The sequence below is a fragment of the Cinclus cinclus genome, chromosome 3 (assembly GCF_963662255.1).
Source record: "Cinclus cinclus chromosome 3, bCinCin1.1, whole genome shotgun sequence".
Lineage (NCBI taxonomy): Eukaryota > Metazoa > Chordata > Aves > Passeriformes > Cinclidae > Cinclus > Cinclus cinclus.
Window position 1 is genome coordinate 97,362,433 of NC_085048.1, and position 22,582 is coordinate 97,385,014.

Genomic DNA, 22,582 nt, shown 5'->3' on the forward strand with positions numbered 1-22,582 from the left:
AGGGGATGTTCTGTACAAGGTACACAAACCAGAACATAACATTTATGCAAGAAATACTGAGGCATGTAAAATAGAAGATGTGTTTTGTTGATAGGTGTGCAGGCAGCTGGATTGGGATAGAAGAATTTGGGAATTGGAGTAAAATGGTTTCTGATTGGAAAGATGAAAAGTAGTGCAAGAGAAGTTTCCAAGAAGACTTGACTTAGCTGATGAAATATGGCATTTCTCATTATTCTTAAGACAATAATCACCAAAATAAAGTTTTTGACCTACACTGTTTCTACTCCTTTGTACCTTTACAGTACAAGATAAAACAGGCAAACAAAACAAAAAAGAAAAATGCTTAGGACAGTACAAAGAAAAGACCATGAAAAATCAAAAAATCTAAAGTACTCTGGGCACGAGGACCACCTTGTAGCCAGGGCTCGGGATACCTCTGAGTGCCACAGGCCAGTCCTTGTCCTTTCTGTTCCTGGGCTCGGTAATCCCTGTATGTAAATGGGGGTCAAGCCTTGGATTTTTTGGGCTATTTGCCTTGTTCCTTGTGCTGCCTGGAAGAAGCGATGCCTCTGGAAGCAGGGCAAGAGCTGCTCTCTCTCTTTGCTGGAGGGAGCACACGTGGTCTCTGGACACCATTCCTGCTGTAAGCACAGGAGAGCCCATCACCCAGAGCCCCCGGCACTGGGACTGACCCGGGTGACATTCCCGCTCCCGGGACGTGCTCCAGCACTCGCCTCCCGGCAGCCCATACGGGACACCCTTCTCCTCACGGAGTAAAGGCAGTGACCACCGCGGCACAGCCGCCAGGGCCACACCGGCTGTCCAGCACTAGCTTGGCCAGTGGGAGGAATTCTGCCCAGGGAGGTGGTGACGGAGTCACCGTCCCTGCAGGTGGTGAAGGAAAGGCTCCGCGTGGCACTCAGCGCCACGGTCTGGTCGACACGGCGGCGTCCGGTCGCAGGTCGGACTCGATGATCTCCGATCTGTTTTCCAACCAAAGGGATCCCGCAGTCCCGAGACGAAGGCGGCGCGCAGGCCGGGCCGCGCGGCAGGGCGTTGCCATGGCGGCGGCGCGCTCCCGCAAGGCGGGAGGCTCAGGGGCGGGGCGGCCTCGGCGCGCGAGCGGGCCCTGCAGCGACTGAGCTGGGCGGAGCGGCCGTGACGTAAGGCGCGGACCGCGCGGCGATTGGCCGCCGCTGCTGGCGCGCTGGCGCGCGCGCGGCGTGCTCGGCGGGAGGCGGCGGCAGCGGCGGCTCAAGATGGCGGTGGAGCCGCCGCGGGACGCCGTGTGGCCCGAGGGCGCGGGGGCCGAGGCGGGCTTCGTGCGCGCCGTACTCTCGCTGCCCGAGAAGCCCGACACAACCGTGCGCTTCTTCGAGCGCGGCGACTACTACACGGTGCACGGCGCGGACGCGCGGCTGGCCGCCCGCGAGCTCTTCCGCACCCGCGCCGTCATCCGCCAGCTGGCGGGGGCACCGGGTGGGTGGGGGCGCGGCGCTGAGGGACGGCGGCGGGCGGGCGGGCGAGCGAGGGTGGCCGCTTGCCCAAGGCGTGGCTGCGGCCGGCCTCGAGTGACCGGGGGCGAACGGAGGAGGGAGGTGGCGGTGGTGTGGGCTGTCCCTGGATGCCCCGGGTAGGCCCTGGAACCCCCTGGGAGGCCCTGGCAGCCGCGTTGCCGAGGCCGAGGCCTGCGGGTGCCACAGGGATCGGCCTCGGGGTGGTGTATCGTGGGTGGCTGGGGCCGGGCAGGGCGGTGCTGCGGCTCCCGGCGCGGATGGAGGAGGGAAGGGAGGGAGATGCTCAGAGGTGTCCGTGCCCGCCCTGGTTCGTCGAGGCCGGGAATCGCTGAACGAAGTTCTTTACTTTGAAGTGTTTCTGTGTGTTTCGTAAGATTTTCTTTTCCGTCCCACCTCGTGCTGCTTTTCGTTAATCGCTTGGTATAAGGCTTGCTGATGGTGGGTCTAAGAGCATCAAGATAAATTATCTTGTATTAGCCTTAATCTCGAGGAACAACACGAAGTTGCTGAGTTATTGGCTCCGATTTTAAAAAAAGTAAACTTCTTTGAATGATTTTTTTTTGTGTGAACGACAGCATTAAAAAGAGCAATACATTCTCATGCTTTTCACTTTCTATTGTGAGCAATGAGCTCATGTAAAAAAAAATAGAATAAAAATCCCAGCTCTTCATAAAGCTGGATGTTTCTTCCTGACTGGAAACATGTCAGTATTATTGTTGTATTCAATTTAGAAGTTATTTTGCAGGTGTAATCATGTAACTACCAGCTCCAATTTTAAACCCTCTAAAGTGTGATCTAACATATCCAACTATAAGCATGAAACTGCACTTGTTGCTTTCAGGATGATTTCAAAGTACGCATGAACTTCAGCTGCTCCCCACCCTCTGCTAGTGTACTGTATTGTCTCAACTGAAAAAAATAAGAAAAAATTGTGTTTTGTTGCAACTGTTCTACACTGGGAAAGTGAATATAATTATGTAGAATTAGGGTTTTTTACCTGTTTAGAAAAATCTCACTACATGTTTGAGGAAAGAAAATGCAATAATTCTGTTTAAAATACACCTGTAAGTTCCTATGGAAGTGGAAGTTTGCTGTTTAACATCTTTCATGTAAAAGGAGAAAGAGCCTCAAATGTGATTAGGGCATTCTGCTAAAAGAGGGATATGATATTCCTGGTTGCTATTGCTAATTTGGTGTGTCCTTTAACTCCAGTGTTAGATGTCTTGACACCAGTCTGATTTAGTTCCACTTCCCAACCTGGCAGAAAGCTTAATGTACTTGCCTGAACTCCTAGTTTGCTCAGTAGTGGAATCACCTTGCTCTGTGTGTAGGCTGCTGGTGGAGATGGGGAGGTGAAAGTGATGTTGCTCCTCTGGGCAGCTACTTGGAATTAAATTTGTTCAGCTGCATCATCTGCTTGCACATGCAGGAGCAGAAGCAAGAAATTTGTCAATTAGGTGCTTTCTAAGTTAGGTTTTGATGTAAATTTAATTTGTTTTTCGTTGATATGTTGTTTTTACTGGACAAATTATGATAAAAGGGAAATGTCTTGGCACATGTGTTGTGTGAGTGTGAATGGCAGTCTTTTCTGTCAACAGAAGCTGCTTATCCAGGAAAGATGTTGTCCAGCAGCAGAACCTGTAGCAGACTTCTAACGCTCTTTAGATCAAAATGTGTGAAATATTAGTTAGTAAACCAAGTCAAGAATATTGTGGGAGGGGCAGGGTGAGAGGAACATACTCCTTTGTATATATTAACATACTGTTTAATTGAAATTAGGAATTTTACATTGTTTTTATTTGGGGAGGGAGTATGCTTTCTTCATTAGTATTAGCCAGTTGAATGTTGTGGATTTGTGTTGTTTCATGGATTCTACGTATTTGCTTCTTTGATACTAAGACAATGTCTTCTGAAGGCTGTTCTTGGGGGTTTTGATTACAGAAAATAAGCTTTATGAACAAATTCAGGTATCTCATAATTATTTTTTTTTTTTAGGAACTCAGAAGCTTGAGAGTGTTGTGCTTAGTAAAATGAACTTTGAATCTTTTGTGAGGGACCTGCTTCTGGTTCGTCATTACAGAGTTGAAGTTTACAAGAACAAAGCAGGGAGCAAATCTGTCAAAGAAAACGACTGGTATTTGGCTTACAAGGTACAATTTTCAACCTTTCTTTATAGCTGTGAGATGAAAGAAAAACCCCTTGTTTTTTTCCTGCTTGAAGTTCTGGGATTTTAAGGGACTGATGATGAAGAATCACACCTGATTGTTATATGTTGGTTATATAGCTGTTACACATATCACTGTATTTTCTAGTGCTCTAAGACTAAAAGAGCTTGCTCTGTGTCTTTGCCATAAGTTGGGAAATAAACCTGAAGTGCTTTCCTCTGTGTAGGTGAAACGTAAAATTCAAATGGTTAAAAAAATAGCTGTATTTTTATATGAATGGACTGTTCAGTACTTAGTTTTATCAGTTGTTTTTTAGAAAGAAATAAAGAAAGTGTGTGTGTACACTCCTTTTAAAAATTATTTTTCTTTTTCTGATAGGGTTCTCCAGGAAATCTTGCCCAGTTTGAGGAAGTTCTCTTTGCCAACAATGATATGTCCACAGCCATCGGGGTTGTGGGGGTTAAGCTGTCTGCTGCTGATGGACAGAGAGTGGTAGGAGTGGGCTATGTGGACACTACACTGAGAAAATTGAGTGTTTGTGAGTTCCCAGATAACGATCAGTTCTCAAATCTTGAAGCTCTACTGGTTCAGCTGGGCCCAAAGGAGTGTGTGCTGCCAGGAGGAGACACTGCAGGAGAGATGGGAAAACTGAGACAAGTAAGGGAAGCACTGTAGCTGACAGACAAAACCTCTAAAAAGCTCAGTTTTTTTTTTTTTTTTTCAGCCAGGCTCTGATTTGTGGAAAAACCAAGGACCAATACCTTAATTCAAAAAAGTTTTGATTTATTTGAAAATATATTAATTGTTCATTTATTTATCCTTTAATCAACAGAAGTTCTAAAATCTTTTCTGTCATTCCTCTGCTTGCACCCTAGCAGTAAATAAATACCACTTCAGGTTTTGCTTCTGTGTGGTGAACGTCTGTCCCTTAAATATTGAAATTAATTGATAACTCTGTGTGTTTATGAACAACAGGTCATTCAGAGGGGAGGAATCCTGATTACAGACAGGAAGAAGGCAGATTTCACAACAAAAGATATTGTTCAGGATCTCAATCGCTTGTTGAAATCAAAAAAAGAAGAGCAGCTGAATAGTGCAACACTGCCAGAGATGGAAAAGCAGGTGAGCAATGTTCAGTGTGCCTCTCTTTCTAAAAAGTGGAGTGGTGTGTACACCTGATGTGTGCTGATCTCTACATTCTTACTGAAGCGTTCAGCAGTTCTGCTCAGCTTGGGTCTGTGTCAGAGCTGAGTACCAGGGATCCTGAAAGAAATGGAGAAAACCATTCACTTTTCTCTTTGAAGCAGAAGCCCTGTTAAGCAGATAGTCTGCAGAAGAGGTGCCTCCTGTTCATAATCTATCTAGCCTAAGGATTGAAGTACAATACCCTGGTTATTTTGCATGACAGGAAAATTGGTATTTGAAAACAGACTAATGTTTATGATAATATTTTTGTGTTGTGTTATGGCTTAAGTATATGATTTAGTGCCTGCATGTTTGTTCTTGGCTGCAAACAAGAGGCAGTTTGTTGAGATAAACAAGTTTTAAAATGCCCTTCACTGCTGATGCTCACTGCAGGTGTAAGGTTCAGAATTAGCCTCCCTTAATGTGTCATTTCATAACAGATGAGAGTTGTTTGAAGTGTGTTGCAGCTGAACAAGTCCGTCGTGCTGCTGCCTCTCTTTTGTGTTGGCACCTAGCAATGCCATGCAGTGAGTCAGATCAGATGCTTGTTCTGGCTGAAAACTAACCCTGAAACCATGTCCTGAGATGATCCAGCATATCTCATTTATATGCAGTATAACTTGTTTGTGTTCCTGAGCTGGAAACATCCTGATAACAGCTTTGGAAAGCTGGCAAGGTGTGCAGTTTCACATTTTGTTTATCAGTTTATGCAGATGGCTTGTGTGTTGTTCTTGCACCTGCCTAGAAAGATGCTGCAGTACAATAGAATGCCCCTATGGAAATGAAATCTTGTCAAACAGGATGAATCTCTCATAGCCCTGCCAGAATTTACATGGCTTAAAAGTCTTCCCCAGGTATAATTTTCTAGGAGCTTTTATCAAACCCTCTTGGATTCAGGAGTGTTTCTAACTAGACTGTGATGTGTTTTTTTCTAAAAAAAAAACTTCAGGTTGCTGTTTCGTCTTTGTCAGCCGTTATCAAGTTTTTAGAGTTGCTGTCAGACGAGTCTAATTTTGGACAATTTGAACTGACTGCTTTTGATCTTAGTCAATACATGGTTCTAGACAATGCAGCTGTTCAAGCCCTCAACCTTTTCCAGGTAAGAAATACATACTTGAGTTAGTAACTGGTTTACAATATGCTTAATTACTTAGCTGCTTGACAATGAGCCTGACTGCCCAGATCCTGATTAATGGCAACTTCTACATTTTAGCTTCATTCTCAGGTACTCCCCTGCAGTGTGTGTTCTAAACATTGAGATACTCTTACCACCTTTGTAGTTTTTGTTTCTTGTTAGTTTATTTTAAATGTAGAACAGGAGGGAAGATCATCAAGGAGGTAGGAAGTGACCACAGTAGTGCTGTACTGGGAAAAGAATACAAACCTGAGTTAGATGGTGTTAGTGGACCGTGTAACAGATGGCAGGAGCAGTGCCAGTGGTGTCAGGAAGGGAGGGCTGGCAGTGAACAGGATAGTACTTGAGAACATTCTGAATACACCATGTCATGCTGTCATGTTTTGATATCAATTTTACCTTTTTGCACACATTTTCTTCAAATCCAGACAGGTTTACAGACACCTTCATATCTCCTGCCAAGTCTGTTTTTCTGCTTTGCCCATTTTTGTAGTTAGAGGAAAATGTGGACTCAAAGTGTGTTGTATCAGCTGTTCTCCTCTGTTTTCACATTAGCAAGCCCTGCTTAATGATCTTTGCTAGGATCTAATCTGCATGCATTTTAGATTTATAGGAAGAAATCACAGGTTATGACCCTGTTTACTTTGGAGGAATTTCTGCAGGTAAACAGAGCATATATTCAGCATCTGAGCTGGTTAGCCCTGAAGACATGTTCTAAGTTTTAATTTTTTTTTATTTCCTGCTGCTGTGCATCTCTCTAGGGAATGAAGAAAAAATTGCATTTCTTCTCAAGCTTTATGGAGGGTGTTCTAGGAAGTTCTGTTTTAGCTACCTTCATTCACAAGTCCTTGCAGGTGTTACGTGTTTTGTGATAGGAAATACGCTGCTGTGTCTGTCTTCAGGGGCTGTTGTGAGCCTTGGAACAAAGGATTTTCCATGTAGCAGGAAGCTGCCTATGTGGTGGGATGTGTTTGTAGAGGTTTTTATACAGCAATAAAGCAAAGTCAAACTGTTTTGTAATTTGAGTTGCTCTGTGAAGCGTGTAAGTAAAGTTCATACGGTGCAGCAGATGCAGTTGATTAAATGGAATGTATTGTACCTTAAACATTGGATGTGCTGAAGTAGGTAATTTGTGTATAATACATGTATGTATTCTGTGACACTTTGCTACATTCACAAGTTTTTAGTATGTAATACTGTCCAGAACACTGAAAATAGGCCCATTACACTTCAGGTACTAGATGTTCCAGGGGCTGAATGTGTCAGTATACCTTCTCATGGCATTGATTTCCTCTTGTGATTCTAGTTCTGCATACAGGAGCATCCAGACCTGCTGTAGTTGAATGCTTTCATGCTGTTTTAATTTCTTATGTAGAGAGGGTTGAGATTTTAATTTCAAAGTCAAGAGTTGAAACAAGCTTGTTTGTTTAATATTAACCAAAAGTTTTGCTTCGTAGCAGTTTGTGCAAAAAACAAATCAGACTGCAACAAAAATGCCCAACAGACTGTCTGGAGTCATCTAATACTAAACCTGAGTTATAGGTAATGAACTATAATTTGAACAGAGCTAAGTTTAGAGGTGTTTATATAACTTAAGAGATGATCTGGGGTAGCTTGAGAGAATTCAAGTAACTGTTCTTCTCCATTGCCTGATTCTGTTGTCTTGTTCCCTCCCCAGAAGGCCCCAAAGTTCTCAAACTAAACCACTTAAACTCTAGTTCTGTTTCTTCCTGTGTTTTTGGTTTTGTTTGTTTGTTTGGGGTTTTTTTTTTTGGTGAGGACAGGACCCCTATTTTTTGACTGTAAGAAGAGCAAACTAGCAAATATGTAGGTGTATTTCCACTTTTGCTACTCAAAGTGCAAACTGCCCCATGACTAGGTACTCTTTTAACTTTGCTGTTCAGTCAGGATTGGTTCCAAAATTTACAAACCTATTCCTTGCTTGCCATGTTCCAGGGACCAGAGTGTATTTTAATACTTCATTCTTTCATTTACCATTTTTGGTGGGTGCCAAGTTTAATAGAAAAAAAAAACATGTTCTCTTCCTAAATAGTTGTGTGTCATTTAGTGGGTGTAAGTAAACTTCACAAACTATTTTTTTTTCTTATTTTTCTTTCCTTCATCGATTTTTTTTTTTTTCATTCTTTTCAGAGTTCTGTGGAAAATGCAAATACTGCACAATCTCTAGCTGGTTTACTGAATAAATGCAGAACCCCTCAAGGACAAAGACTTGTTAATCAGTGGATCAAACAACCACTTATGGACAAGACCAGAATTGAGGAAAGGTAACAATATTATGTGTTTAATAGACTTAAACATGTTAGTAACTATTTTATATAAGGCCCTTTCCTTCTAAGCACAGAATACTGCAACCAAGAAATAGTAGTAGTTGTAGTCTTTTGCGTGCTACCCTGTAGTGCATTGCAGTTAGAGCAGAATATATTTTTCCTTGAGATGCAAATTGACAGGTTACTGTTAAATTAAGTGCTTTTTACAGTTACACATTTTAAAGAGGAGGTACATTGTGTTTAGATGATCTTAATGATGCTGTGCTACAGGCAAAGGCAGCACAGCAGCCACTTACTGACTGTCATTCATATACAAATGCTCAGTCTGTATAATAGTATTTTGATGTTCACCAGTTTTAAAAAATAACTTCAATAAAAAACCCAAACAATTAAGCAGATGTGACATCTTCCTGTTCCCAGAAGAAAGCTACTTTTGGTTGCAGTAGGTCAGTCTAATCATGCCTAGATATTGTGGGAGCTTTTTCTTTCTTGCCCTTTGATCCTCCCCTCTGTCACTGTGTGGCTGCCCTGCCAGCAGATAACAGTATCAGTTGATAAGAAGCCTTAGAGAATCTGGTAAATCTGTGCTGAGAACGTACAGATAATTCTCAGTCCTTCAGAAAGGAAAACTGCAAAGGCTGTTTTCCTACTGTGTTTGTTTGTTCACCATGCAAATAAAAGTTACACATTTTTTTAAACCACTTCTAAATATAGCTGTATTCTTATGATCTAAAAATTCTATGCAACTGTGGCAATCAGCAGGTTAATGCATTACAAAATGTCTATTAAAGTGTATCTTGACAAAGCTAAAGAGGGTGGAAAATTGAATTTAATTTTGATAGATTCTCTGAGGCTCATATTTCAGGTCAGGCATTGCAGGTGTGTCTTTATGCTGTTGGGCACAGATCCCTACTACCTACCAAAAAAAGAAATCTTGGCTTGGACATGCTGATATTTAAATAAGTTATGCAAAGAGTAGTTGTTGTGGTTTAAGTCCAGCTGGCAGCTAAGCACAGAACTGCCTGCTCACCTCCCTAATGGAATGGGGAGGAGAGACAAAATCCAAAACACAGCTACTGAGAAAAAATAAACTCTATCCCAGCCAAAACCAGGATAATAGTTTTCTCTCTCGATTTCTGGAGACAGAATTATTCTGTTTCTCTTCAACAAGCTTTTCTACTTTTCCTAATCATTTGCAGAATAGTGTGTAGTAACTTGATCAGAGCCTACTTAGAAATGTTGTTAATACGACACTGAAAAGTTTGTTCCCAGGTTTATTGAACGCTGTATCTTACTCTTGCATGTGCTACAAAGGCTTTCATTGTTAGTTCTTGACTAAGTACCCTCGATCATCTCTATCTGTCAGTTTTGGATCCTAGGATTTGAGCCAAATTTAATTTTATGATTGTGTTGTTTTTATCATCTTGGAAGTTAGAACTCCCATCTTGTAATTTTTTTATGTCAAAGTAAACATTAGAAATTCTAACTTCTGTGTGACATGTTTGCTTATTGCTGTACAGAAAGCTTCCAAGTTTGGAAGAGGCAGTGTTTTCTTTACAAAACTGGGGTTGAGCTGTAGGCAGAAAATGTAACTTGACCTGTTTTGTAGGGTAACTATCACTTCTGTGTTTTGTGTTGCGATTCTGTGTGGCTAATGTTGGCTGTATATAGGAAAAGATATATTTAAAGGAGGAGGGGAGTAATTAAATGGAGTTAATATCTTAGTGAAGCTTGTAAAGGTCCGTATGTCCAAGTGTTATGGATTTGGAAGAAGCCCACTGATAACTTCCTGTATCTTGCCCAGCTGCAGAGTTCTTGGAGCTGCAATTTGTTAGAAGTACTTTGCTTTAACCTCGACTAATGGGCACTGAAATACCATGGAGACACCTTTTCACTTTATTCTGCTGTGTTCTGTCTGAATGCATCTTGCTTTCACTACTACTTGGATGAATTAAATTCTCTGAGATAAAAAGCAATGTAATTTACTTGTAAGCTTAATCCTCCCAAACTTCATGCTTTTCAAAGGGTGTAGGACTGTTCTTTTTCTAATCTCACAGAACAAGTATGATAAGAGAAGCTGTTAGTGGGGCTGGTGAGATGTACTGACAGATTCAAATATCTTTTGAAAGATAGGCAGTCGCCAAGTTGCTTTCTGAAGACTTTACAGTATACTGTGGCTGTTTTAAGGCTTGCAAACCACAGTTTAGAACATAAGGTGACTTTAGAAGGAAATACCTGGACTGTTGTTCCTTTACATCTGTCCCCTTTGTTTTTAAGGGGAGCTACTGATTGTTTCTTAGCTTGAGCTGTGCCCCATTAGCTGAAGGACCCCATTTAGCACGGATCAGTGCAAAACTCCTCAAGCCAAGCAGAACTGCCCAAGCTGGACTGATGTTCAGTGGCTGTTTTGAAGGAAGCCTCTTGTTTTGCTTATGCAGGAGGTATTTGACTTAACTGTTGTCCCAGTACCATAAAATTAGTATCTGAAAGTTTTACTTTTCTTTTTTTTCCTTGTTAGACTGTTGTAACCCTCTGCTAAGACCTGCAGATGGTGCAAGTCATCTTTTGGAGATAAAGGAATCCACTTCTTTCAGTAGTTTGTGATCTGCAGCATGTTGTTAAGCTGTATGGATAAACGGAACAGAGAGTTGCATCAGCAGTCCATATTAACTATTGATACAGTAGCAGCACAAATTAAAGTACATGATGCATGTGCTTCAGATAAAATTATATTAGTACTGACAGGAGCAGCTCCTGATGAAATCTGAGAAAACAGAGGCTTCTGATAGCTGCCTGCCTTGTAAGACTTGGGGTTCTGCCAGTATGTGGCTGGATTTCTTGATTAAAAAAGTAATTATCAGTCATAAGTATACACAGTACAGCCTTATTTCTCCAGTGTGGTATGTTCAGAAAGCAAGCACATTAGGTTCTTGCTCCTTGTCTCACAGTCAGCATATTTGAAATTAAAATGTAGTCGCAGAGCTACCAGCATGTGCAAATTCAAATATTAATTGCATAACCAAATTGACTGCAATACAGCAGGCAGCTTCAATATGTTGTCATGTTTATTCTTCAGGTGCTGGGAAGTCTGAGAAATATGGCGTAGTATAAAATAGTGCTTGTTCTGTTATGTCCTGAGAAGAGAGTTCATACTGAATATATTTAATTTTTTTTCTGTATTTGGGATAAACACTGTCTGACATTTATACACACCATAAATAAAAGATTCCAGCTCACCTTTTTAGTCCTTTATGTATACTGTGGTTGATCCTCTTACGTGCCTGTGTCCCATGGTGGAAGAGATGCAGGGGTCTCAGAAGAATTAAAGGCTGTACTCAAACATCACTTCCTTTGATCCAAGCCTATTTTTGGCTTTCCTCCTGTGTTTCTAAATATCATGGTGCATGGAGGCCACATTGTAGAAACAAATCCTGTGTCTGGCAGAGTGAGGAAGTAACAGTTTTGGGAAGCTCGAGGTAAATAAATGGCTTGAAGTGTAAAACTTCCAAGTTTGTAGAACATATTCATGCGTCGTGATTATTAAAGTAACAGTATGTTTAAAAAATAAAGAAAACCCAACCCTAAGAAGAAGAAACATAAGCAAAGGCCCTGTCTCTCTTGGGGCATGTTGGGTGAGGCATGAGGATGGTTCAGAAGCTGGAATGTGTGCTCAGAGAGGTGGAGGGATCTCTGTTCTTGCTCAGTGTTTGTCTGAATTTAGCCTTGTTTTGAGGAAGGGCTGTAACCAGAGGCCTGAAGTTCCAGTGTGAATTGTTCTGCAGTAAGTTTTCACTGCTTTTGTGTTCTTTTCTAACCTGCAGCTGTCCCTGCAAAGCACTGCAGATAGGCTTTGTTGGTTTTGTCATTCTGCAGACCTTCAGTGCTTCTCTGAGTATAGGTCAGGCAGGACCTCTCCACAGCCACAGTCTGATTCCAGGCAGCTGAATTAGGAGTGTGTGGTGGCCAGTGCCCTCATTAAGGGAGGGGAAGATAAGACCAGCTTGGAGGTTTGTCTAAATGGGCTCTTCAAAATGCATTTTAGGCACTGGGGGTGCTCCTAATACCTCTAGGGTAGCTTCTGAAATACAGATTGAATCTGAACAGATTTGAAGACAGAAAAGTGATTTCTTATTGTCATGGAGATCATGATGTAATAAATATTTCCCATGGAAAAAGTTGTCATTCCAGTGACATGAAAATGATGTGGGCTTCCAGTAAGCCTCTAGAAATGTTAGAAAAACGTCACCTTTGTCATTCCTAAAGTTACCATCACTACGTTCCCCAGAGAAATGTTTGGAGCTTGAAGCCTCTTCCCTATGTTTACTGTTTTCAAAACTACTAATTTACCTCTATTTTCATTTGGATTTCCTTGTAAAACTGAGGTTGACATTGAGTGCTGTCTAGAGACATTTAACAAGAACTCTGCTAGTCAAGCACATGTCACACAGGCCATGTCTCTAGGAAGGAATTGCCATCAAAATTCCAGGCACTCAAAACCTATTGAAAGGTTTAGACTGTTGCGTTGCAAGATATTTATTTTAATTTTCTTGTCTGAAGAGCTGAAAAAAAGACTTCTTTCATGACACCTTCAGGTGTGGGAAAGACAATGTTGGTGTTTGTATTCTGCACGTTATCCAGATCATTTGTCTTCTGGGTCAGGGATCAGCAATCAGTGCTGCAAATCTGTAAATTATAGGTGGCATTGAGTGGTGCAGCACTGGAGCAGGTAGTCATAGTATCTCCTAGCTGATACTTCCAGCTCACCCACTTCTTCCTGACAAGTCCTCACTTGGTGTAAAACTAATAGATTAAGCTTTCAGTCATTTCTTTTGTGTCTGGATTTTGAGGCTCGATGGAAAAGATTTGATTGAAATGTCAGATTAGTTTTCAGACTTGTAAGACACGATGAAGCTGCTATTTATTTAGGGGAGATGTGAATCTGTAGCTGCCATACTGTTCTCTGGTTCTCATCCTGCCAAAATGAGGTGGACGGCACTTACTGCCATAGTTAAATTTTGCTTAGAATCTAAGTTTTAGTATTCAGGACTGTATGGAGACTTAACTATGCAGAGGTACAAAGCTCTCAGGTTTGTAACAGTGTCCTTGGTAGTCACCGTTTTGAACACTGGATACAGGAATATGGTGTATTCTCTGTGAAAGAACAGTCACCACATTGTTTCTGCTTTGTTTAATTTATGTCCAAAAACATTAGGTGGCATGTTAGGACACTGCAGTGGAAGCACTTGGCAAGAAAATTTTGTCTTGACTTGTAATTTAATTTCATTTACCATGTATGAGGATTTGTAAGAGTCTTTAATGTTTTGTTGACATACTGTTTTGAGTTTCTTCCATACGGAATTAATGCAGATGAAGAAATATTTGTTTTTCGACTGCTAAGAAATAGAAGTTGTTCAGTATGCTCTTAGTTTGCACAAGATTAAAGAAATGCACAGGTTAGCAATTTAAAAGGGTATTAATGATGGAGTGGTGTAATAAATGTAACCTCTTAATTTTAATAATGTATGGAAACTTGTAGGGAATAAAGCACAAAAAATAATAATGAAATTACCTTTCCTCAGTTGACTCTAGTCTTTGAAGACCATGCAGTAATAGAGTTTTATCACTGGATCCCAAAATGCCATATTTAATTAATAAAGCAAGACAGGCAGAAAACCTGCATGGTTTAAGGCATTAAGCTGAGAAACAGCCTCTGCTGCTTTCCATCTTGGGTTTCTCTGGAAGGTTTTGGGTGGAGCAGTTTCACTTGTGTGGGGTAATATAACTGAGTAGTATTTGGTGAGTTCTTGATCCATCCTCTTCATTGTTCTTTGTTACGATATAAGAAGTGGAGGTTTATTAACAATTCTTAAAAGATGGGCAGTTGTTGTTTTAAATAAATGCCTTGAATCCTGTGTTGTTCTTGTCTTTATGCAAATTAGGATGGTTTTGCCTTCATGTCCTTGACACTTGCTCGCATTATCTGTTCTGTATGTAGGGTTTCTTTGGTCATCATGATTTAATGTGAAAGTTTTTCATTTGTTTTTGACTCTTGTGCACCATGCAACAGCCTGTGGCCCTGAGCTGTTTCATGGATGGCTCACACTGTTTGCAACCACTTTAAATCAGAAAGTTCATTCATGCTTCCCTGACTGTGGAACTGTGGACTGCCACCTGTTCCCTTGTAATTGGCATTGGTGTTCCTATAGCTTATTCATTCATCTTTTGGTGGGGAGTTTATCTTGCTTAAACAATCAAGGGTGTCATGTTGGATAGCAAATAATCCAGAAAAACTCAGCAGTTGCCAAAAGGGGCGCTCCATATCTCCTATTTTTTTTTTTTTTTTGGGTCCCATAGCTAAAGATCAGTTTGATTTGGCTTGTTCATCTGATGAACACTAGTCCATGAAAAAGTGAGGAAAATTGTAATAAAAAATTAATCCTTTTGCTCCTCTGCAGCTGGTCTCTGAGCTGCTATTGTGATGATCATCCTAAATGCAGGTCAGCAAGTACCAGAAGCCAGGATTTGTTCAGATTTAATTATCTGACTTGGATTTGCTTTCTGTTGATACTTTGACTGTTTTAGGGATTACACCAGTTGATATATGTTGTGAGTTAGATTGTCAAACTTGCTGCAGGAGGATAGAATGGATATCTGCCTGTCCTTGGATTGGAAGAGTTAATCTGTGAAATGGAGCTGTGCACTACTGTTGTTCAATAAACCTGCTGCTTTCCTGACAAATTTGCTGTGAAGATGCTATTTGAATATATTTAGCTCCTACAGAAAACAGATGATGAAAATTTTATGAAAAAGACTATATGCATGGAAATAAACATTGGGAAGACAAGATAAAATATGTCTCTGACAAAGATTTTGGGAGATACTTCTTGTTTTATGAGCTGTCCTCATATCACATTTTTGTCTGTACAGTCCCTTGAGGGTAAGAGACTGCTTAGTCCAGCAAGATTGTGATTGGGTTTCAGGTGAGAAAGGGTTTGCTGTGTTGAATATTCAAAATTCAGCCTTGCTGGTAGATACTTTTTTTTGTTTTCTTCCATAAACATGCATGTTTAAAAGTTGGGAACACTGTTTATCATTCTGTGGAGTAATGTGTTATTATAAGGTGAGAATTTCTCCTTTTTATGCCACTTTCTCTTCTGTGGAGCTGTTTAATTCATTAAGGATAATAATTTTGTTATTCCTTTACTGTGAAAGAGGAGGAGAGGGGAATCAAATCTAAATAGTGCTGTTACATAAAGCTAGTTTGAGTGGCAGTTCTTGGTAATAATTGAAAAGTACTTTGTTCTTATTTGGGAAATACAGCCTTTGGGAAAAGAAAGTAATGGTTTATTTTCCTTGTCTATCATTTGGTTAGGGACTGTTACTGTACATAATATACCCAGGCTGAGGAATGGGAAATAAAAGACATCTGGTTCTTGTTTGAACTGTGATTGGGGTGTCTGTGTAGGTATAGTTTGGATGAACAGGTGTATGAAGGTTTCTCTAGAATCTAGACAGGAGCAATATTTCTTGTTTTAAATGTTCTGATATTTTCAGGAGCTGAGTTTTGTAGTCCCAGCTGTGAGGTGAGCCCTCAGCAGGAGGTGGGGAGAGGGAGATGTCTCTGTGTCCCTGCTGCAGGGCAGAGGTGGCCTTAGTCTTACCTGGAGACAAACGGGGAGCCCTGGCAAGCTCTGGTCACGTCCTGCCTGTAGAAATGCTCCTGCAGGTCCCCCTCTGTACTCCTGTGAAGCACAGCTCACAGCCTGCAGCTCCTGGCCGTGGGAAGGGAGATGGTTCCTTTTCTTCTCTTTTTGTGTTAGGGAGTTTCTGTGCCTGCCTCACAGTCCTGCACTTCCTCTTTAGTTCTGGCTAGAGGAAGCCATGCAGAACTCTGCTGGTGTGGTGCTGCTTTATTTGCATGTTCTTCAGCATGATGCCAGGCAATCCCTTCCCTCAAGGTCTAAAAATATTGCTGTTACAGCAGTCTGCTTCAGGAGCAAAGTCTTAATTGCATCAAGTGGTACTTTGCTGACAAGAATTAAGACCAAATATTTCATTTTTCTGCTGAAGAATTGTTTCCTTCTTTACTTTGCTTGATCTGCTGAGGTCAGAAAGTTCATAAGCACTTGTGCAAAAATAATGAATTATTGGTAACATCAGACTTGGATAAGTATCTTGGGAGGAAAAAAAACAGTGTTATTTTAACTGCTTTTCCTGATAATCCTGTTTTGGTTTTTATTCTGATCTCATTACCTTTCCTCATAGTCAATACATACAGCTTTCAAATACTTGCTTGATTTTTATTTAAAAAAAGGTAATTTTGTGCCTGATACCCTTGATAGAATCCCAGGGCTTTAATTTGCTCTCTAGCCTTTGACGTAATAGTATATTCAAATAGTATATTCAGAAATTCATGTTGGGTGGTAGAGAGTCTGTTGCTTCTCTGATCCATATTAATTTTATGTTATACAACTGATATATATATAGAGGAGTGTGAACTCTGTTTATTTGGAAGACTGTATTTATTTGAATTACCAAATTTACCTGTTAATGGACTGTCCTGAAGTTAGAAATATCTATTATTGTTACCATGGCAGGATGATTTAGGGACTGATAAGGAAAACTAGAAAAGGCACGAGTCTGGTATTTGAATTTGGCTTTCTCTTACGTTACTTAGTATTACAGGTTTAACAGCAGGAAGTCTGATCTGTTCAGCTGCTTAATAGCACACTCTGTACCCAGAGCTCTGGAAAGTGTGTGCAGTTTGATTTCTGTGGCTCTCCTGGGGTCTAAAGCTGCTCTTCAAGCATGGCACTCTGTATTACAAGGGATTATACTTCAACAGGGCTGTGAAAAACAGGGTATTCATGGTCTCTTCAAGTTACATTTAAGATTAAAAGACAATAGCAGTGGGTTCCAAAGAGCTGTACTGTTATGATGGGATGACTGTCAGCTGTTAGAGCTAAATACATTCTGAGGGTTTCAGATATGAACCTGCAGATCCCTAGGTTTAGTTCATTTAAAACTTGAGGGACAGGGTATGGCAGGTAGAAGAGCAGTGGGTAGCAGCCCTACTTCACGCTTCTTGTGGTGGCAGTGCTTCTTTCTGCCAGCTTGGAAGTGTTGCTGGGACTGGGGCTTGAGGGCAAAATTCCCTAGCCAGTGTAGGCCATCATCAGGACACAGCTGGGCTTGTCCACAGCTGGCAGGGTGAGGTGGTTCAGGGGAGCCAGAGGTGAAAAGCAAACAGCCACAGCAAATGAAGGTGTGTGTGTTTAAGGAGGGGGCTGAAACTGGGAGCATCACCCTCAGTGTCAAGCTGGGGCACCAGTTTCCCAGACTGCCAGGTGTTGTTCCTCCATGCTTCGTGGCTTGTCTCTGCAAAGAGCAGGACAGCTTTCCAACTGTTTTGGCTGAGGGGAAGTTTTGAAACTCTGTCTGGGTCTAGAACTGTGAATGATTGCAAAATCTTTTAAGAAGCTAGGGAGATGATCAGAACCAGGGAATGCTGTAATCTTACTGGGGTGACAGCATTGTCATTGTATGAACACAGATGTTACAGGTGAACTGTGAAGTACATCCCTCTGGGGCTCTTTGTTCCTGGTTTGCTGTTTCTGTTAATCTTCTGTATTATAAAATATCTTCTCATTTGTTAAAAGCCTGTAATTTCACATGCCTCATGTAAAACAGTAATGCACTTCAAATGCTGAATCGAGGAAGAATATTCACTGTTGTATTTCTTCATTGTTGTCTTCAAAGTTTTGATTTGTGAGCAACTGTCTTTTAGTTTAGCTTTTTGGGGGTGCTTAGATCATGGCAGTTGTTTTCAGGGAGGGAAGCTGTGAAGTAATTTTATAATACAGAAACATTCGCTGCACATTAACTGAGGAAACAAAACCAACTTTGTGAATGGCAGGAGGAAACAATGACAAGGTTGCACTGTTTGGGGAAGGGTGGGTGGGAAAGAGATCTTGAGCCATTTAGCATGGAGGGGAATCCCTTTGAAGGTGCAGGCTACTCTTTTTTTTGGTAGAGAGTAGGAAGGAGTCTTGTCTACCTGGGCACAAGCCTCTCATCTGGGCAGTTTGGGATTGCCTGGGTTGTCCACTTCTGAATTATAGACCCTTGTGCATCCATGTCAGTCTGGGAGAGCTGGAGAAGAGCTTGCTCAGGTGAACAGCTTGTGATACTCAAACACCAGATTTTGGACCCTGAATGACATTGTATGGCCAAATTAGTACAATTTCCTTAAAACAGCAGCAAGGTTTTGACACCTTGATTGGGATATTCTGTCTCATATGTAAGAAGTGCTGGAGAGGTGTGTGTACAACTCAGCCAGAAACCAACATTCTGAGTTCTTGGTGAATCAAAAATCTGGATTCAAATTCTTGAGTGTCTTCAAAGTACTGGAAGAACTGGTGCTTGTGGTGAGCCCTTTCCAAGGCTATTCCTGTGGCTTGGGTAAATGTTGCCATCAGCTGGAGAGTCTGCCAGAAGCCAGAGCAACTTCTGGCTGTGCAAAGGCTCCAATATGAGTTGAGCAGGGATTGAGATCAGTGATCCTAAGCCTATGCTGTATGACTAAAATAAAATAGCTTCTGATGGTATTAGTCTCTCTGAAGTTGCTGGTTCTTTATTTCTCAGGGTTTGTGTTACATTTATTTCTAATTGTTTGCAAAGATCACTCTAGTTTCATTAAAAAAGTCTTTGCATAACTAAGCACTTCCAAAAGCGTGCGTGGGTTGCCTAGCTATTTTGCATTGTTATTTCTTTGTGCTTGTCTGAGAAACTGTGGATGTTATTTGTGTAAATGCATGCAAGGGCTCTGATTGTCTGAGGCAAAATGACCTGGGATGGTCAGTGTGATTTTTATGCTACTGTGTGTTGAATTACTAAAGTAATTCTCAGTGTCAGGCTTCAGGTTTTTGTATTTAGGCTCCCATGTGCCAATCTTAGGTGTCTGCCTAAGGCTGTCTTAGCCTGTCTTCAAAGGCTGTAAAGCACACTGAAGTCCTTTGGCATGAAGAGAGCTCTGCAAATTTAAGGTCTCTACTGCTTACCTGAGGTAGCAAACTGGATTGTGGCTGATTTTTGTGAGAGAGATGATTGTCTAGGGAACAACTTGGTCACCAGAAGTTTATCAAGGGATCTTAGGACAGTGCCTTGCCTATTTCTGGTTGGAAAAAAGAAAGCCAGTATTTATCAGCAGCAGCAACTTGCTGTAGTCTGGGCTTCCCCCAGGGTATTAAAATACCACGTGCCTTGTGTGAAAAAGACAACCCAATTAGGACAGGTAAGGTGGTGGGTATCATTTTATGTGTCTAGGTTAAGTATGTCCAGGGAGGATTTGCTTTGTCTACACTGGATTAAGAGGAGATCTGAATTTGAAAGAAACCTGTGGGAAACAAAACAGTGGTATGTGAGGTATTTTTTCACTTTCCTTTGTATAAAGAAAACATGGAATTAAACTGATACAGCTGTGTATATTCTGAAACTTGTGCTGAGATGAAAGTCTCAGTATATTTTAAAGCAGTCCTGAACATGCTGCTTTTGTGAGTGGTATTTCTTGATTAAACTCCTGCATAATCAAGTAGAACAGTTGGACAGGAAAGTTGATCTTAATCTGAAGTCAAAGAAATCCTTTAGCAGGCAGGGAATACAAATGTATGCTCTTCACAAGACTCCTCTGTTAGATAGTCAAGGGGAGTTGCAAACTTTAAAGTCTTCTTAAGTCAACTTCTCCTGTGAGAGAGTGAATTGGTAATTTATTTCAGCGTTGACACTTGTTTCCTTGGGTTGTGTAGAATTTTTAGTTAATACAGTTTTTTTTTCTGAAAACACCTCTGAGTAATTGGAAGTTAGTCACTATCCTGAAGTAATACCTAAATATATATAGCTCATTATTAAGCATATATTTGTTTGTATATGGATCCCAGTTCCATGAAATGATTAAAAAGCCCTCAGAGTCCTTTTTCTGAGCAGAGGTGCTTGAGGAAAGTGTTTTCTTTCCTATATTCACAGAGAGGTGCAGAGCTGTCCAGGATTTTGTAGGATGTTGGTGGAGGAGAGATAAAAACCTTAGTGTTTTATAACTAATCTTATTGCACACTGGGTTTTTTTTAGTGCTTTTTGGTTGCTGTTGCTGGGGGTTTTTCGTTTGTTTTTTTGTTTGGATTTTTGGGACTATTTTAGTGGTGCTGGCAAATCCTTCTCAGGCATTATAAATATTCTATTATTTTATTTTTTCATAGAAACTGTATACAAATCTGGCATGGTTAATGTTTTCCTATTATCTTAAACTTTGATATTTAGCTGTGTAAAAAACTAGAAATATGATTAAACCCTCCTGACACCATCTGTGTTGAGGCACCTTAAAATGGTGATGAAAAATGCATAGGTGTGGCAAGGGAAGAAGCAATCTCTTCTGATGTCAAATGTGCTGCAGACATCAATGGAATGGAAGCAGTGTGTCGAGGCTTGGGAAAGTGGGTGACATAGATGGAGAGCAGACTTTTCTTGTCTTTTTCTCCATGTGTGGTACGTTGGCCTTTTGTGAGTAGTTGGTTCAAAATATGCCTCCTATTAACAGTAAAACTGGGGAAAAGATGGAATGTTTTGAGTTGGATTCCAGAGTATCCAGCAGAAACTTGGAGATGAGTGGGTTTGGTTTTTTCCTCTCTGTCTCCCAGAGCATGCTAAGCCTAATGATTCTTGTTAGTGCACAGAATTCAAAGCTAGTAAACAGCCGTGGTTATGCATAGCAAGAATAAAAGGTGGTTACTGTTTCCAAATTCAAGAAAAGAGCTTGTGTTGATTTTCAGTTACATTAGCTGTAGTCTTGTTTGCTGTTATTGTGGTTTTATTTGCAAGTTTAAATAACTGTCTTGAAACAGGGATTTCCTTTTTGGTCTAGTGTGGTTTTACTACTACTTATAATTGTTTCTGTTATCTTGACTGTGCTGCCCTCAGATCTGTGGTGGAAATTTTTGCCCTATTTTCCTTTCCTTTTGGCTGTGTGGCAGAAACGAGTTATCTAGTGTTGTCATCTGTTGTTTAATTAGTTTCTTGGATTTTTAAAATTTGTTTCTTTTCATATTTCCTTTTTTTTTCTCTCAGCTGAACTTTATATAAAGAACAACAACCTGTCATTTGATTTCATTATTACTTGTGAGCGTTATTCATGGCTTATGGTTGCATTGCCTTTCTATTCAGCAATCTTGTATGTATTCTTACCAATGGGAAATTGTTATGCAAAATGTGGCATGAACACAAACCTGTCAGATGTATCTTTTGTGGTTGGCGAATGTAGGGGGGAAGATAGAACAGTACCAGGAAGGTCATGAAATGTTAGTCTAATTATCATGGCATTGGCAGAGAAAAATTGCTTGTGCTGATCTGAGAACTCTTTGAACTTGTTATTGTGGACAAAAGAGGAGTGGAAAAAAATAAATTAGAGCTTTTGAAACACCTTTGACAGGTCTTATCCAAGAGGCTGTAGAACAAGCTGAGGGAGTAGTGGGATGAAAGTGAAGGGTTTGTTTGTGCAAAAGGCACAAGCGGGGAAAAAAAAAAAATCTAGATCCTGGTAAAGATAAGCTCAAGACTACAGAAGCCATGCTTGAGATGTTCTTGAATGACTTACAGCAGCTGTGCAAAATTTAGTAAGTTTTCAGAAGTTATTCTGTGCATATATCCATATGCTAGGATTACTGATTTTCTAAGGACCTCTTGGAAGAAAATCTAAGTTCTCTGACTTTAAACATAAGCCAGGAGAGGGCAAGATAGGATCTGATGTTGATGGTGAACTTGAATTTTGCACATTCTTGCATGTGTGAAATTCGTCATCAAAACAAGAAAAAAAGAGTGTTTTTTTATACTTGAAATTTAGAAGTTGGAATCATGGAGTAGTCAGTAGTTTAAGCAGGTTGGATAAACCCAGAAAACTCTTCTTTCCTGCTGCAGGCAGGAATAGTATTTTTCTGGATTAAAATTCACTTTGATAATGGATAAGCATTCTAAATGTGTCTTGCTTTCTTCTTGGTGCTTTTTTTAATTGAAGAAATACTGGGATTTTTTTAAGTGAACTAAGGTGGTTTTAAACAAGAAGTTAATGCAGTTTTCCTCTTAATAAAACTTGAAGGTATTTGTAACTAGTTCCTCTTTACAGGCTGATGATGTGGTGGTATTTTGATAATGGAGAAATAATAAGTTTACAAATCTTGCATAATACCTGGGAAGTGAGAGGACGTAACATCAGGATAATACAACTTCTTGTGTGTTTGCCATGACTAT

At 40.7% G+C, this 22,582-nt stretch overlaps 1 protein-coding gene across 3 annotated transcripts in view; it reads left to right on the forward strand.

Moving 5' to 3' along the window:
* Nucleotides 1–1,259: 1,259 nt before the first annotated feature.
* MSH2 (mutS homolog 2) overlaps nt 1,260–22,582 on the forward strand; it is a 44,489-nt gene continuing 23,166 nt past the window's right edge. For 2 of the 3 annotated variants that reach the window (XM_062489362.1, XM_062489364.1), the window contains exons 1-6: nt 1,260–1,479; nt 3,513–3,667; nt 4,061–4,339; nt 4,658–4,804; nt 5,817–5,966; nt 8,154–8,287. In XM_062489362.1, coding sequence (XP_062345346.1) covers nt 1,260–1,479; nt 3,513–3,667; nt 4,061–4,339; nt 4,658–4,804; nt 5,817–5,966; nt 8,154–8,287 — 1,085 coding nt within the window. The remainder of the gene's footprint in view (nt 1,480–3,512; nt 3,668–4,060; nt 4,340–4,657; nt 4,805–5,816; nt 5,967–8,153; nt 8,288–22,582) is intronic. The other variant, XM_062489363.1, reaches the window with a different exon arrangement.